General features: G+C 40.6%; 1 protein-coding gene across 5 annotated transcripts in view; it reads right to left on the bottom strand.

The window, feature by feature from the left end:
- Positions 1-11,783: 11,783 nt before the first annotated feature.
- The window catches only part of DHX57 (DExH-box helicase 57), a 61,289-nt gene continuing 55,982 nt past the window's right edge, over positions 11,784-17,090 (bottom strand). For all 5 annotated transcript variants that reach the window (XM_007167135.3, XM_057558165.1, XM_057558163.1 and 2 more), the window contains exons 23-24: positions 14,159-14,359; positions 11,784-12,489 (exon numbers count right to left, since the gene is read on the bottom strand). In XM_007167135.3, the coding sequence (XP_007167197.1) occupies positions 12,346-12,489; positions 14,159-14,359 (345 nt within the window). In that variant the 3' untranslated portion in view covers positions 11,784-12,345. The remainder of the gene's footprint in view (positions 12,490-14,158; positions 14,360-17,090) is intronic.

Raw genomic sequence — 17,090 nt, 5'->3', positions numbered from 1 at the left:
AGTATAATTACCTTACAATGGTGTGTTAGCTTCTGCTTTATAACAAAGTGAATCAGTTATACATATACAATATGTTCCCATTTCTCCTCCCTCTTGCATCTCCCTCCCTCCCACCCTCCCCATCCCACCCCTCTAGGTGGTCACAAAGCACCGAGCTGATCTCCCTGTGCTATGCGGCTGCTTCTCACTAGTTATCTGTTTTACATTTGGTAGTGTATATATGTCCATGACACTCTCTTACCCTGTCACATCTCACCCCACCCCCTCCCCATATCCTCAAGTCCATTCTCTAGTAGGTCTGTGTCTTTATTCCCGTCTTGCCACTAGGTTCTTCGTGGCCTTTTTTTTTTTTTTTCCCTTAGATTCCGTATATATGTTGTTGGAGGATTTTTAATCACGGTTTCAATTTCATTACTTGTGATTGGTCTGTTCATATTTTCTGCTTCTTCCTGGTTCAGTCTTGGAAGGTTATACCTTTCTAAGAATTTGTTCATTTCTTCCAGGTTGTCCATTTTATTGGCATAGAGTTGCTTGTAGTAGTCTTTTAGGATGCTTTGTATTTCTGCGGTGTCTGTTGTAACTTCTCCTTTTTCATTTCTAATTTTATTGATTTGAGTCCTCTCCCTCTTTTTCTTGATGAGTCTGACTAATGGCTTATCAATTTTGTTTATCTTCTCAAAGAACCAGCTTTTAGTTTTATTGATCCTTGCTATTGTTTTCTTTGTTTCTATTTCATTTATTTCCTCTCTGATCTTTCCTTCTGCTAACTTTGGGTTTTGTTTGTTCTTCTTTCTCTAGTTCCTTTAGGTGTAAGGTTAGATTGTTTACTTGAGATTTTTCTTCTTTCTTTAGGTAGGCTTGTATAGCTATAAACTTCCCTCTTAGAACTGCTTTTGCTGCATCCCATAGGTTTTGGATCGTCGTGTTTTCATTGTCATTTGTCTCTAGGTATTTTTTGATTTCCTCTTTGATTTCTTCAGTGATCTCTTGTTTTTTTTTTTTTTAATTAATTAATTAATTTTTTTTGGGGCTGTGTTGGGTCTTCGTTTCTGTGCGAGGGCTTTCTCTAGTTGTGGCAAGTGGGGGCCACTCTTCATCGCGGTGCGCGGGCCTCTCACTGTCGTGGCTTCTCCCGTTGCGGAGCACAGGCTCCAGACGCGCATGCTCAGTAGTTGTGGCTCACGGGCCCAGTTGCTCTGAGGCCTGTGGGATCTTCCCAGACCAGGGCTCGAACCTGTGTCCCCTGCATTGGCAGGCAGATTCTCAACCACTGCGCCACCAGGGAAGCCTGATCTCTTGGTTATTTAGTAACGTATTGTTTAGCCTCCATGTGTTTCTGCTTTTTACGTTTTTTTCCCTGTAATTCATTTCTAATGTCATAGGGTTGTGGTCAGAAAAGATGCTTAAAAAAAAAAAAAAGGAAAAGATGCTTGATATGATTTCAACTTTCTTAAATTTACTGAGGCTTGATTTGTGACCCAAGATGTGATCTATCCTGGAGAATGTTCCGTGTGCACTTGAGAAGAAAGTGTAATCTGCTGTTTTTGGATGGAATGTCCTATAAATATCAATTAAATCTATCTGGTCTATTGTGTCATTTAAAGCTTCTGTTTCCTTATTTATTTTCATTTTGGATGATCTGTCCATTGGTGTAAGTGAGGTGTTAAAGTCCCCCACTATGATTGTGTTACTGTCGACTTCCTCTTTTATAGCTGTTAGCAGTTGCCTTATGTATTGAGGTGCTCCTATGTTGGGTGCGTATATATTTATAATTGTTATATCTTCGTCTTGGATTGATCCCTTGATCATTACGTAGTGTCCTTCCTTGTCTCTTGTAACATTCTTTATTTTAAAGTCTATTTTATCTGATATGAGTATAGCTACTCCAGCTTTCTTTTGATTTCCATTTGCATGGAATATCTTTTTCCATCCCCTCAGTTTCAGTCTGTATGTGTCCCTAGGTCTGAAGTGGGTCTCTTGTAGACAGCATATATATGGGTCTTGTTTTTATATCCATTCAGCAAGCCTGTGTCTTTTGGTTGGAGCATTTAATCCATTCACGTTTAAGGTAATTATCGATATGTATGTTCCTATGACCATTTTCTTAATTATTTTGGGTTTGTTTTTGTAGGTTCTTTTCTTCTCTTGTGTTTCCCACTTAGAGAAGTTCCTTTAGCATTTGTTGTAGAGCTGGTTTGGTGGTGCTGAATTCTCTTAGCTTTTGCTTGTCTGTAAAGCTTTTCATTTCTCCATCAAGTCTAAATGAGATCCTTGCTGGGTAGAGTAATCTTGGTTGTAGGTTCTTCCCTTTCATCACTTTAAGTATATCATGCCACTCCCTTCTGGCTTGTAGAGTTTCTGCTGAGAAATCAGCTGTTAACCTTATGGGAGTTCCCTTGTATGTTATTTGTCGTTTTTCCCTTGCTGCTTTCAATAATTGTTCTTTGTCTTTAATTTTTGCCAATTTGATTACTATGTGTCTCGGCGTGTTTCTCCTTGGGTTTATCCTGTATGGGACTCTCTGCGCTTCCTGGACTTGGGTGGCTATTTCCTTTCCCATGTTAGGGAAGTTTTCGACTATAATCTCTTCAAATATTTTCTCTGGTCCTTTCTCTCTCTCTTCTCCTTCTGGGACCCCTATAATGCGAATGTTGTTGCGTTTAATGTTGTCCCAGAGGTCTCTTAGGCTGTCTTCATTTCTTTTCATTCTTTTTTCTTTATTCTGTTCCGTGGCAGTGAATTCCACCATTCTGTCTTCCAGGTCACTTATCCGTTCTTCTGCCTCAGTTATTCTGCTATTGATTCCTTCTAGTGTAGTTTTCATTTCAGTTATTGTATTGTTCATCTCTGTTTGTTTGTTCTTTAATTCTTCTAGATATTTGTTAAACATTTCTTGCATCTTCTTGATCTTTGCCTCCATTCTTATTCTGAGGTCCTGGATCATCTTCACTATCATTATTATTCTGAATTCTTTTTCTGGAAGGTTGCCTATCTCCACTTCATTTAGTTGTTTTTCTGGGGTTTTATCTTGTTCCTTCATCTGGTATGTAGCCCTCTGCCTTTTCATCTTGTCTGTCTTTCTGTGAATGTGGTTTTTGTTCCACAGGCTGCAGGATTGTAGTTTTTCTTGCTTCTGCTGTGTGCCCTCTGGTGGTTGAGGCTATCTAAGAGGCTTGATGGGAGGCTCTGGTGGTGGGTAGAGCTCACCATGCTGTTTTGATTACTATAGCCTTGTTGTATTATCTGAAGTCTGGGAGGGTTATGCCTCCTGCTCTGTTCTTTTTCCTCAGGATTCCTTTGGCAATTCTGGGTCTTTTATAGTTCCATATAAATTTTAGTATTATTTGTTCTATTTCTGTGAAAAATGTCATGGGTAATTTAATAGGGATCACATTAAATCTGTAGATTGCTTTGGGTAGTATGGCCATTTTAACAATATTAATTCTTCCAATCCAAGAGCATGGGATATCTTTCTATTTCTTTGAGTCATCTTTAATTTCCTTTATTAATGTTTTGTAGTTCTCAGCATGTAAGTCTTTCACCTCCTTGGTGAGGTTTATTCCTAAGTATTTTTTTTTTTTTGGTTGTGATTTTAAAAGGCATTGTTTGTTTACATTCTCTTTCTGATATTACATTGTTAATGTAAAGTGCACTAAATGCAACCAATTTCTGTATGTTAATCTTGTATCCCGCTACCTTGCTAAACTCGTTTATCAGTTCTAATAGTTTTTGTGTGGAGTCTTTAGGGTTTTCTATATATTATCATGTCATCTGCGTATAATGACAATTTTACCTCTTCCCTAACAGTCTGAATACCTTTTCTTTTTCTTGTCTGATTGCTGTGGCTAGGACTTACAATACTATGTTGAAGAGAAGTGGTGAGAGTGGGTATCCTTGTCTTGTTCCAGATTTTAGTGGGAAGGCTTTCAGCTTTTCACTGTTGAGTATTATATTGGCTGTAAGTTTGTCATAAATATCTTTTATTATGTTGAGATATGTTCCCTCTCTACCCACTTTCTTAAGAGTTTTGGTCAATTTTATCCAATGCTTTTTCTGCATCTATTGAGGTGATCATGTGGTTTTTGTCCTTTTGTTGATGTGGTGTGTCACATTGATTGATCTGCATATGTTGAACTGTCCTTGTGACCCTGGGATGAATCCAACTTGGTTGTGGTGTATAACCTTTTTTATGTGCTATTGGATTTGATTTAATGATATTTTGTTGAGAATTTTTGTGTCTATATTCATCAAAGATATTGGCCTATAATATTCTTTTTTGGTAGTGTCTTTGTCTGGTTTTGGTAGCAGGGTGATGGTGGCTTCATAGAATGTCTTTGGGAGTGTTCCTTCCTCTTCAGTCTTTTGGAAGAGTTTGAGAAGGATCGGTAGAAGTTCTTCTTTGTATGTTTGGTAGAATTCCCCAGTGAAGCCATCTGGCCCTGGACTTTTGTTTATAAGTTTATTTTATTACAGATTCTATTTCATTTCTAGTGATTGATCTGTTCAGGTTATCTATTTCTTCTTGATTCAGTTTTGGTTGGTTGTATGTTTCTAGAAAGTTGTCCATTTCTTCGAGGTTGTCAAATGTGTTGGCATATAATTGTTCATAGTACTCCCTTTATGGTTTTTATATTTTTGTGGTATCTGTTGTGATTTCTTCTCTTTCATTTCTTATTTTGTTTATTTGAGTCTTCTCTCTTTTCTTCTTGGTGAGCCTGGCCAGAGGTTTGTCAATTTTGTTTACCCTTTCAAAGAACCAGCTCTTGGTTTTATAGATTTTTTTTTCTATTTTTTAAAAAAACTCTATTTCCTCTCTGATCTTTATTATCTCCTTCCTTCTGCTGACTTCAGGTTTTGTTTGTTCTTTTTCTAATTCTTTTAGGTGGTGGGTTATGTTGTTTGAGATTTGTTTCTTAAAGAAGGCCTGTATCGCTATGAACTTCCCTGTAAGAACTGCTTTTGCTGCATCCCATAGATGTTGTATGGTTGTATTTCCTTGTCATTTGCCTCAAGTTATTTTTTAATTTCTTCTTTGATTTCATCGTTGACCCATTGGTTTTTTGTAGCATGTTGTTTAGTCTCCATGAAACATTTTTTTCTCCTTTCTTTTTCTGTTGTTGATTTCTAGTTTTATGCTGTTGTGATCAGAAAAGATGCTTGAAATAACTTCTATACTCTTAAATTTGTTGAGGTTTGTTTTGTGTCCTAGTATGTGGTCAGTCCTAGCTAATGTTCTATGTGGACTTGAAGAGAATGTGTATTCTGCTTTTTTTTGGCTGTAATGTCCTGAAGATATCAATTAAGTCTAACTGTTCTATTGTATCATGTAGAATCTATGTTGCCTTATTGATTTTCTGTCTCAAAGATCTGTCCATTGATGTGAGTGGGATGTTAAAGTCTCCTACTATTATTGTATTCTTGTCAGTTTCTCCCTTTATGTTTGTTAGTATTTGTTTTATGTATTTGGGTGCTCCTATATTGGGTGCATATATGTTGACAAGTGTAATATCCCCTCCTTGTATTGATCCTTTATCAATATATAGTATCCTTTTTAATCTTTGTTTATAGCCTTTGTTTTAAAGTCTATTTTGTCTAATATGAGTGTTGTGACCCCTGCTTTCTTGTCATTTTTGTTTGCATGAAATATCTTTTTCCATACCCTCACTTTTAATCTGTGTGTGTCCTTTGCCCTAAAGTGGATCTCTTGTAGGCAGCATATTGTAGGCTCTTGACTTTTTATCCAATCTGTCACTCTGTGTCTTTTGATTGGAGCATTTAGTCCTCTGACAGATAATTATTGATAGATATGTATTTATTGCCATTTTAAACCTTGTTTTCCCATTGATTTTATATTTCTTCTTTGTCCTTTTTTTTCTTTTTGTTTTTCCTTTTGTGGTTTGATGATTTTATTTTGTATTATGCTTATGTTCTGTTCTTTTTGGTTTTTGTGAATCTATTGTGTGTTTTTGATTTGTGGTGGCCCTGTTTTTCAAGTATGTTAACCCTTTCCTACATCTACTTGCTTTACACTGGTAGTCATATAGACTTAAACACATTCTAGAAAAAAAAATCTACATTTTCTTACTCTCCTCCCCCACATTTTATGATTTTGATGTCCTCTTTTGCATCTTCATGTTCATCCTTTTGCTGTTCATTGTGGTTATCATTGCTTTCACAGACATTTTTTGATTTTTAAAAAAATCTGTGTACTGGCTTATTTAAGTGATTTACTTTCTAATTGTGATTTTCTCTTTCCTATAGACTCTTACTTTTCTATTTAGAGAAGACCTTTCAATATTTCCTTTAGGATAGGTTCAGTATTGCTGTATTCTTTTAGTTTTTGCTTGTCTGAGAAATTCTTTATCTCTACTTCTATTCTAAATGATTACCTTGCTGGGTAGAGTATCGTAGGTTGCAGATTTTTCCCTTTCAGGACTTTGAATATGTCTTGCCACTCCTTTCCAGCCTGCAACATTTCTGTAGAGAAATCAGCTGATAGCCTTAAGGGGGTTCCCTTGTAATTAATTCTTTGTTTTTCTCGTGCTGCGTTTAGAATCCTCTATTCATCTTTAACTTTTGCCATTTTTATTATAATATATCTTGGTGTAGGTCTGTTTGGGTTTATCTTGTTTGGGACCCTCTGTGCTTCCTGTATCTGGGTATCTATTTCCTTCTTTAGGTTTGGGAAGTTTTCAGCCATAATTTCTTCAAATACATTTTAAACCCTTTTTTCTCTTTCTTGTCTTTCTGGGATCCCTATTATGTGTAGATTGACATGCTTTATATTATCCCATAGGTCTCTTATATTGCTTTCATTTTTTAAAATTTTGGTTTCTGTCTGCTGTTCTAATTGGATGATTTCCATTATTCATCTTCTAGATCACATATTCATTCTTCTGCATTATTCATTCTGCTATTTATAGCCTTTAGTTCAGCTTTCTTCTCTTTAAATGAATTTTCTGATTTTTCTTGGCTCCTCCTTATAGTTTTTAGTTCCCTTTTACAGTAATCTGCATTTCTGTTGATAGCCTTTCTTAATTCCGTCAGTATTTTCATTATCTCCTTTTTGAACTCAGTGTCTATTAGACTGAAGAGGCCTGTTTTATTGTTCTTTCAGGGGAAATCTCTCGATCTTTTAATTGGGAGTGGTTCCTCTTCCTTCTTCATTTTACTTATATTTCTCTTGCTCTGTGAGTTTAGGGGAAACAATTATCTACTGTGGTCTTGGAGGGCTATTTTTATGTGGGAACATTCCTGTGTAGCCTGTGTGGGTTTAATATTTATTGGTGTGAGGGCTGTTTTTAGTATGGACGGCTGTCACTTCTTTCTTCATTGTATACTGGCCGTTATCCCCTTGATAGGAGGTGTGAATGATGTCGTGGTGGCCAGAGCCTGCACTGGATATTGAGCAGGCCTTCCTCCTTGCTCTGTGGTTGTCACTGCCCTGTCAGGAGCAGGGTCTGCTCCCTAGTTGATGGAGTAGAAGCCGCCAGATCCATTCTGAGTTGAGTTTCTAATCTGTGGTGCAAGGTAGGTGGGATTAGAGCGCTCCCTTTGGGAGAGGAGCCACTGAGTATTCCTCCGCTGGAGCTGTTCACCTGTGGCTGTGCTCTGTTGTGTCACCTTTCACAACCCGTTGTGTGGGCTCACAAAGTACACTGTTGTTGGCATTGCCCTTGGCCCCACATCCACTGTATGCTGGCAGTTGGCCCTGGTGCCTCTCAGGCTTTGTTTTCACAAGGCTACCAGCACAAATCCACTGAAGCCGGTCCTAGGACTGCAGTAGTCATGCACCTGGGCCCGCTATGGGAGCTATGGAGGCAGCTCAGACCCTGACCCAGCCCAGCCCCTGCATGAACATGCCCACAAAGCCCATAGCTGCTAAGGCCAGACCTGCCCCAGCTGCAAGAGCACCCATTGTCCATTTGGATGTTCCACAGGTGCTGAATTTACAAAGCTGCCTGAACCTCTTGTTTCAGTGTCACCACATTTGGTAGGTCTGCCTTCCTGGCCCCTGAGGGCCTCAGTGCCCTCATTCAGGAAATGCTTTCCCCTCCCCTTAGTCCTTTTTCCCTCACCACTTTCCCCTCCCTTTTGTCCCTTTCCCTCTCCTGAAATCTCTCTACTTCTCCTCTCTCTGTCCTCTCTTCTCTCCTATCCTGAGAGAGTGGACATCAGGCAGCTACAGCATCACTCCTCTCAGCTTGTGAGACCTGCTCCCTCTGGCAGGTAACAGCTCACATTGGCAGATGACAAGCAGAGCAGGGAGAGGCTCCTTTCACACTTTGCAGATCTTGGTCCAGCAGTCTCTCCCTGATGGAAGATTTCTGAGAGTAATAGATTTCAAACCTCATATCGTGTAGGGCCTGGAAGTATGATTGTCCCAATATTCTCTCCTTTATTTTCCTGCCACCAAGAGAAGTCCCATTGGGAACAGGCTGAAAAGGCAGATTTCTATATACTGGTGTATGCGTGGGTGAGAGTCCCACCTGTGGGTCAGAGACCCACAGACAACATACAACTGGCTGGTTTCCAGGCTTGATCACCCCGGTGGGCAGTGGACAGGGTGCTACCGCCTTCACTGGCCCTTTCTGGAAGTTTGCAGGTTGGTGCCTGAATAGATACCCGCAGGGAGTGGGTTGAAATAGCAATCTCTCTCTTTCTCTTTTTCAGTCTTTTCTGTCCCTGTTACCGACCAGGGTTCTTGGCCTCCTTAATCAGTAGAAATTGACAAGAGGCACAAGCAAGGCTTTATTGGGGCTCCCCTTGCTTGCTCCCTGAGGGGGGCGAGCTGGTTCCTTATATGGGAGTGAAGGTAGGGGCGGGTCCAGGGATTGGGCCAGAGGGGTGGCTGAGGTGGTCTGCCCACCCCCTTGGTGGTGCTGTGTGCAGAGGGCATGTGCACTACCCTGCTTTTGCTCCTGACACCCTGCTTTTGTTGGGTTTTTTGTCTTCTTGTATCTTGTTGATCATAATTTGCCCCAACTGCTCATGCACACAGTTATTTTTAGTCCCTCATAGTTGTTGTTGTTGTTGTTGTTTTTTGTATTTTGTTGCTTGAGGAGATGTTTGTCCAGGTGCAAGCACTGCAGCAAAGGGTCCCAGGTCCCAGCCTATCTCACTTTCACAAGATCTTATTTTATGATAACCTCTAAGGGACATATTCAAACCATTGCCTAGAAAGAAAAAACAATGACCATGCCTATAGATCCACAGGCTGCATGCTTTGATATACTTTTATCCTCCCCATTCTATTATCTGAGCAGTTTAAAGGCCAAAGTTCATTACTTGTCAGAGAGTTTGAATGGTAACATTCAGATATGGAACTTGAGGAAGAAGACAAAGCTAATGTTTTATCAATCTGACCCCCTCTGTAAGTGCTGAGATAGTCTCATTTCCTGAGAACTTCCCAGTTACACGTACTACAAAACAGCAGTGCAGACTAATTTTGTAGCGAGTATTTCATTAATATTGTTCCCTAACTAGATTCCAGTAAAACAAATATTTAAGAACACATTTACAGAGTTCTCCATAAAATTAACATTAAATTCTGACCATCTTGTTGGGGCTTAGAAATCCAGTTTCACCTTGAAATACTACTGTATTCTGACTTTAATCAAAAAGAGATAATCCTATTTCATTTCTTATTTCAGAATTTTAACGATGAGCTTAAAGAAATTTAGTTTGGGGGTGAGGAGTTTCTTATGAAAGCCTTCAGCCAAGGCTTTCCAGCCTTTTTCACATTCTGGCACATCTACAGAATGATAGGGTTTGTGCATTTGTTTTCGTTTTTTTGGTTGAATTATAGTTAGTTCACAATGTTGTGTTAGTTTCAAGTGTACAGCAAAGTGATTCAGTTATACATATATATACTTTTTTAGATTCTTTTCCATTGTAGGTTATTACAGGATATTGAATATAGTTCCCTGTGCTGTACAGTAGGTCCTTGTTAACCTGTTTTATATAGAGTAGTGTGTATACGTTAATCCCAAACTCCTAATTTCTCTCTCCTCCCCACGCCCACCCCACCCAACCCGGCTATCCTCTTGATAACTGTAAGTTTGTTTTCTATGTCTTTGAGTCTATTTGTTTTGTAAATAAGTTCATTTGAATCACTCTTTTAGATTACACATATAATATCCTATGATATTTGTCTTTCTCTGTCTGGCTTACTCCACTTGGTATGATAATCTCTAGGTCCATCCATGTTGTTCCAAGTGGCATTATTTCATTCTTTTTCGTGGCTGAGCAATATTCCACTGTGTCTATATACATCACATCTCCTTTATCCATTCAGTCTGTTGATGGATATTTAGGTTGTTTCTGTGCCTTGGCTATTGTAAATGGTGCTGCTATGGATTTGTGCATTTGTATGTGGCTGAAAGTAACCAGCCCAGCACGGCTTCCCTGAGAGAGCAACTTCTCAGCACTCTGAATAGAAAGTTTTGTTATTAACTACCTTGCAGCTGCGTGCTCTGCTGCAAACTTGCATGCAAAGCTGCAAGTTCACTTGGGCAGATGGCTCTAGTTAGGGCAGCATGAGCTCTGCTATAGCACCAACAGTCAAAACTGGTTTGAAAAAAACTTGTTTAGAGGGTTAGTGCAGTTTTCTCCTTCATTTCTCCTAAATGTCCCAGCCTGATCGGTTCTGTAATGTGAGCCTTGTTTCAATAGCAAGTCAGAACTTGGATACTGTGGGTGCTATGCATACGTATGTATTTATTTAAAGTGATGATATGAATTAATGCCTTTTAAAAACACTGCTTAGAGCCTAAGATCTTTAAGTGCACCGAAGCTTAAACACACTTCATGATGACTGTTTTGGACAGTTTCAGTGGTTTCCTGAAAACTTAAAGTAATACCTTGAAAAGTGAACATCCTTCACTGTGGTGGTTTTGTCGAGTTAGTGTGAATTCCATGTATAGTGGGAAACCTGTAGTGACTGTCTACCTGAGGACTACCCAAATACAGGAATACTTTTTCCACCCAGCTTTTTGGGATTCTTCTTGGTCACACTTGAAAAATGTCCAGGGAAAGTGTAAATATATATATATATATTTTTTTTTTTTTCAGAATGCTGGTGCCCCATTACCCTAAGTGGTGGTTGAAAATAACAGTCCCATGGAAGGTATTTTTATGGCTGTAAATCTGACACTAGTATGGCAACCTTTTCTACCTTAACCATGCCAACTCTGTTCTGAGAATACCATTAAAATTCTCCTTCGGGCAATGTGAAATGTGGCCATTAGATCCAGGTGAGTTCATAAGACAGGGTTCATAAGATTCCTAAATAGAAAACCTACAAGAGAATGAAAACACCCCGATTGTTCAGCTCTTAAGAATAAGTGTGGGGCTTCCCTGCTGGCACAGTGGGTAAGAATCCGCCTGCCAATGTAGGGGACACGGGTTCGAGCCCAGGTCCGGGAGGATCCCACATGCTGTGGAGCAACTAAGCCCGTGTGCCACAACGACTGAGCCTGTGCTCTAGAGCCCGCGAGCCACAACTACTGAGCCCGTGTGCCACAACTACTGAAGCCCATGTGCCTAGAGCCCGTGCTCTGCAACAAGAGAAGCCACCGCAATGAGAAGCCCGCGCACCACAACGAAAAGTAGCCCCTGCTCACTGCAACTAGAGAAAGCCTGTGCACAGCAACGAAGACCCAACTCAGCCAAAAATAAATAAATAAAATAAATTTATTAAAAAAAAAAAAAGAAAGAATAAGTATATTATGGATAAAACCAGCTCACATTTTGATAACAAATAAGTAAGTGCTCATTAAGTGTGGTTTTTTTAAGCTGAACTTTAATGAGTAAAAATCCCTCACAAATGAAGTTTATGTAATGGCCTATAGCCGAAATGAAATTTTAATTTTTCTTGCTCACATGATTTTTTTCCTTCTCTGTTCTGACTTCTTTCAGTTGAGCCTTTATGACAGAAAAGAACAATGGATATTTCTCCTTATGCCCTTTATCTCACCCCAGTAAAAAGCAGGAGAAAAATAATACATAGATTAAACAGAATTGTATTAAACATTCACTTTCCTGTTAATCAGGTGAATTTCATTCATTCCAGGGCAGTCAGAGAGAAAAATACAGGCAAGTTGGTTTTTGAACTCACATCGACACTCCAAACTGTGCTGGGAGTGCCCACTGCTTGGTTAGAAATACTTAGTGTGGAAAATTTCCCTAAAGGTGTGCGTCGCCTCAGCTGACTTGGCAGTGCCTGCCCTGGGCTCCTTCACCAGGGCAGCCCCATCGCGGAGCTGCAGCTCGAGGTAGAGGTGCTGCCGTCACTTCCCAGCTGAGCAAGCAGGTGAGTAGCAAGCACTCTCCCAAGCCTGGTCTTTATTGTGTGGTGACAAGTTTCACAATCATGCTGATGATCTGTGACCCTCGAGGACAGGTACACAGATCTATGCTTGGGTTTTTTATCTTATCCTGGAGAAGCTGGTCAAGTTCGCAGCGAAGTTCCTTTACTAATTCAGCCACCTAAAATTAAAGTTGCAATGTAAGCAGCGCTTGGACCAACAGGGGAGGAAAGGTTATTAAAGGAAGTTCTCCAGTTATGATTATCATTATTCTAGATTTCTGCTATTAATTTTAATTCCATGGTGGGGGAACTAAACATATTTTTTTTCTAAAAGTGCTTCTAAAATTTCTTGATGCAATTATAGGAACATACACTCAATGTCAGCTCTGTAATATACTAAGTGGGGTCCATTTTAAAAAGCCTCCTCTATCACATCTCATTTAAAGAAAAGATTAAATCCGGAAATATGGCTTTCATATAGTGTTCTCCATATTAAAGCTTGGTCAACTTTTACAATTTGTTCCGAGAGGAGAAGCAGGAAAATGGAGAATTAAAAATGGCAGATATTAAACCAAAAAAAGCTCTTTAACTTTGGAATTTTTACGCTTTTGTTGGTGGGGATGGGGTTGGGAGATAGCCCACATTTTTTCTGGCGTTTTGCTTGTGCTGATGCAGTGCCACTGTGGATGTCTTGCCGACACGTCTGGCTCCTCCTCCCCTGTCTGGCAGCCCTGCAGTGAGGACTCTGTCTGCATCACGCAGGCTCACGCCACGTGCCCTGCCAGAGTGAATGGTTCACGTGGTCCAGGCCTTAGAGTCCATGACATTCTTCAGCCACAGGAGTTGGTTTAGGAGAGGAGGTTTGCTGGAACTTTTAGGAAAGAAGTGTTCTGTCTTCCCTTTTGGACAGTATATGCTGCATGGACGTGACCCAGGAGCTACTACAGCCATCCTGCTACCACAGGGCCAGACGGGCTTTTGTTGTTAAGCAGCTGAATCAAACCAACCCTGCCTGCCTGGCCCTCTTGACCTGTACTGTCCCACGTGGCTAATCTCCTGACCACATGAAATGTGCCTGATCCAAATCGAGATGCACTGTGAGTATAAAATACACACCAGATTTTGAAGACTTAGTATGAAAAAAGAGTATAAAAATCTCAATTTTTTATATTGATTACATGTTGAAATTAAAACTTTTTAGATGTTTTCTGCTATATAAAATATATTAAAATTAATTTCACCTATTTACTTGTTTTTAATGTGGCTACTAGGAAACTTATTAGGTATGTGGCACATATATTTCTCCTGGACTGTGCTGCTTCAGACTGTGAAGGGAATTTAACTGTAAGTTTGAGTTGGTGTTTCTGCCTCCTGCAACAGAAGATTTCTAAGAGATGCAAATATTAACAATTTTTATTTCTTAAATATACTCCCCCTTAAACGTTTTCTAGAGACTCCATATAGTGAATAATTGAGACATTATTTTTTTAGTGGTGGTTGTGGAGTCAGGGTGATTTTTACTTAGTTCTGCTCATCTATATTCTGATTTTCTTTGAACTTGTATTTGTATAACAATTAGGAAGCTCCAGTACCTCACTCATAGCTTCTGTCCGAAGCCTTTCACACCAACTGTCCTGGGCTTCCCCTCCTAGTGTGCTTCCTGAACTCTTACTAAGGCTCCCCCGCCGGCCTTACTTCAGCCTCAGTCTTGCTTAGTGTCCCCTGCAGACCCATCATTCACTCTTACTCAGCTCTGTGGTCCTTGTTCCCTGAAGAAATGCCCTGTACTTCCTATTATCAGAGCCCCTCATGGCCTGAGTCTCAGGGGACAGACTCGTTATCCCTTACCTGATGTGAAGCTGCTGCAAAACGGATCCAACCATCATCCAAGGAGACAATGAACTCTCCCCTTTGGAGCTGCACATTCACTTGGCCTCCTCCGAACAAGACCAGCGGGTACACAGACACCATGCTGCAGTCTCGGATGAACACCCGACTAGTTTTGATCTTCTCATGGTACACCAGGTAGGGGCTGTCAAAGTGTCTGACCTGAAACGTAAGACAGTTATGTCACTGGCAACATAAGGGGAACTCCACCAGTCCCAGGGATTTAATCATCACCTGTCCAATGACTCCCAAAATTATCTTCAGCCTGTAGGTTCCCCTGAGCTCCAGCCTTGTATGTGCAACTGCCTACTTGATGTCTGTACTCGGACATCTAACAAGCATCTCAGACGTCTTGTGTTCAAAAGGAATTCTCAATTTTCCCCTCCTTGTGGTGTTCACTGTCTCATTAAATGATACTCCCATTCACCCAGTTGCTCAAGCTCCCAATTTAGGAGCCATCCTTGATTGCTCTCTCTCCCTCACTCCATCTATATCATCACTAAGTCCTGTCAGCTCTGTTTTCAAAATATATGATGAACTGACATATTCTCACCACTTCTACAGCTACCACCTCATGCAAACTGTCATCTCATACAGACCACTGCAATGGCTTCCTGTGTACCTGCCCTTTTGCATCTTCACAGTTTCTTTTCCATACAGAGGCCACAGTGATCTTTTAAAAACCAGTTAGGGCTCAGAGCCCTCCAGAGATTTCCCAAGGATAAAATCTCAGATCCTTCTGTGGATTACAGGGTCCTACACGACCTGATCCCTGCCCGCTTGTCCCAACTCATCTACGACTTCCACCCCTAACCATCCCCTCCATTTGCACTGGCTGCCTTCTTGCATTTCCTGGAACACACCAAATATGCTCCCATCTCATGGTCTTTGCACTTATTTCCTCAGCTTGGAATATCCTCTCTTTAGATATCTGCATGACTTGCCCTTTACTTCATTTAGGATCTGCTCAATTGTTTTCTCCTCAGAGTTCTTCCCTGGCCACTCTATGTAAAGTAGCCCCTCTTGGGAGGTGGAGGGATAAATTAGGAGTACGGGATTAATATTGATAGATATTCACCACTGTATATAAAAGATAAATAACAAGGATTACTGTATAGCACAGGGAACTACATGCAGTATCTCGTAATAACCTATAGTGGAAACAAATCTGAAGCTATATACCTGAAACTAACACAATATTGTAAATCAACTATAGTTAAAAAAAACAAACAAAAAAAAGCCCCTCTCCTGTCACTCTCTATCTCTTACGGTTTTATTTTCCTTCATAACATTTGTCATTAACCTGAGATTATTTGTTTACTTATTTCTTGCCTGACTTCCCCATTAGAATGTAAGTTCCCTGAGGGCAGAGACCTTGTCTCCCTAGCTCATCCGCTGTCCTTCATGGCCTGCAACAATGCCTGGCGCAGAGGAGGTGCTAGCGGATACTGAGTGGATGCATGAATGACTTGGATTCACTGCAGAAATGTCACGGTAAACGCAGGAGAGGATGAGTGGAGGTAACTTACTTGGGCCCCTGGTTCCCAAGTACACATGCAGCCAAGAGGGCAGATGACTTCCTGGTTCTCAGACTCTTCTGAGCTTAACACTTTTTTTCATGCTTTGCTGACACTTTACTCAGTAGTTTCACGGGTTGACCAGCCCTAACACTTCAAACTCTCTTCCTCCATTCTCCTTTTCTCTTTTTTCCTCCTTCATCTCTTTATCGAGATGAAGCTTTATTGAGCATCTGCTTTCAGCTATGCTGGCTAGGCACCGTGCTAGACATCAAGAATGCAGAGATGAATAAAATTCAATTCCTGTCTTCAGGAATTTTGCAAGTCCATGAATGAGACATACCATAAACTATAAAATAATGTGATAAGTACAACAGTGGAAAAATGCACACTGTACAGTGACGGAGCAGCAGTAAGGAGCAACTTGGAGAGGGACACTGGGGAAGGGATATATCATGGAAGCTTGGAGGATGAGTAGGAGTCGTCTGCTGGGGAATGAGAATGCCATTCCAGGCATAGAGGACAGTGTGTCCTGTGTCATGGCACTGGCGGACACTGTTGGTAGTCTGGTATCGCTGGAGCATAAAGAATGACAGGAGGGATTTGAGGCAGGGGACATGGGCTAAGAAGGGGCTAGATGTGAAGGGTCGTAGGAGAGTTTACAGTAGACTCCATCTATGAAGAGTTTTAAGCAAGGGTATGACATGATCAAATGTGTGTTTTGTAAAGATGATTCTGGCAGCAGTAGTATAAAAGGTTGGAGAGAGAAAGCACCAGAAGTAAGATTAGTACTTCAGGCAAGAGACAGATGTTTGGGGTTTGAACTGAGGAAATGGCAGCAGGGACAAGAGAAGTAGGCAAATCTGAGACATGTCAAAAAGGTGGAATTGTTGGGACCTGGTGACCAATTAGATTGGCATCAGGAGAAAAGAAGCAGGGTCCATGTGACTCCAGGGTTCTGATTTGGATGGTCCCATTTCACCAAGACAGGGAACACAGAGGAGTGAATTCAGAGATAATGAGTTTGATTTTTCAGCTTTTGAGTTTGAGGTGACTAGAGGGCATCCAGGTGGTGATTTCTAGCAAGACAGCTCAGAAAAAAAAGCCCAGGATGAGAGAGAGAGATTTGGGGTCTGTGTCAGCATGGAGGTGGCAGTTAGAACACGATGTTGTGCTCTGGTGGTGCAGGAAGATCATGTGCGCTATAATAAGAGAACAAGGACAGAACCACGATTTCAGAGGAAGGGAAGAGAATCTAGTAAAGGAGCTAGAGGGGGATGATCAGAGAGAGAGAGAAGAAAGTGATATTTCAGAAGCAAAAAACATCAAAGATAGTGTCAAGAGGTAGGGAAGTCAGCAATGTCAAATACTTGATG

Source organism: Balaenoptera acutorostrata, chromosome 12 (genome assembly GCF_949987535.1).
Source record: "Balaenoptera acutorostrata chromosome 12, mBalAcu1.1, whole genome shotgun sequence".
Lineage (NCBI taxonomy): Eukaryota > Metazoa > Chordata > Mammalia > Artiodactyla > Balaenopteridae > Balaenoptera > Balaenoptera acutorostrata.
This window is presented reverse-complemented; position numbering and strand designations above follow the sequence as displayed.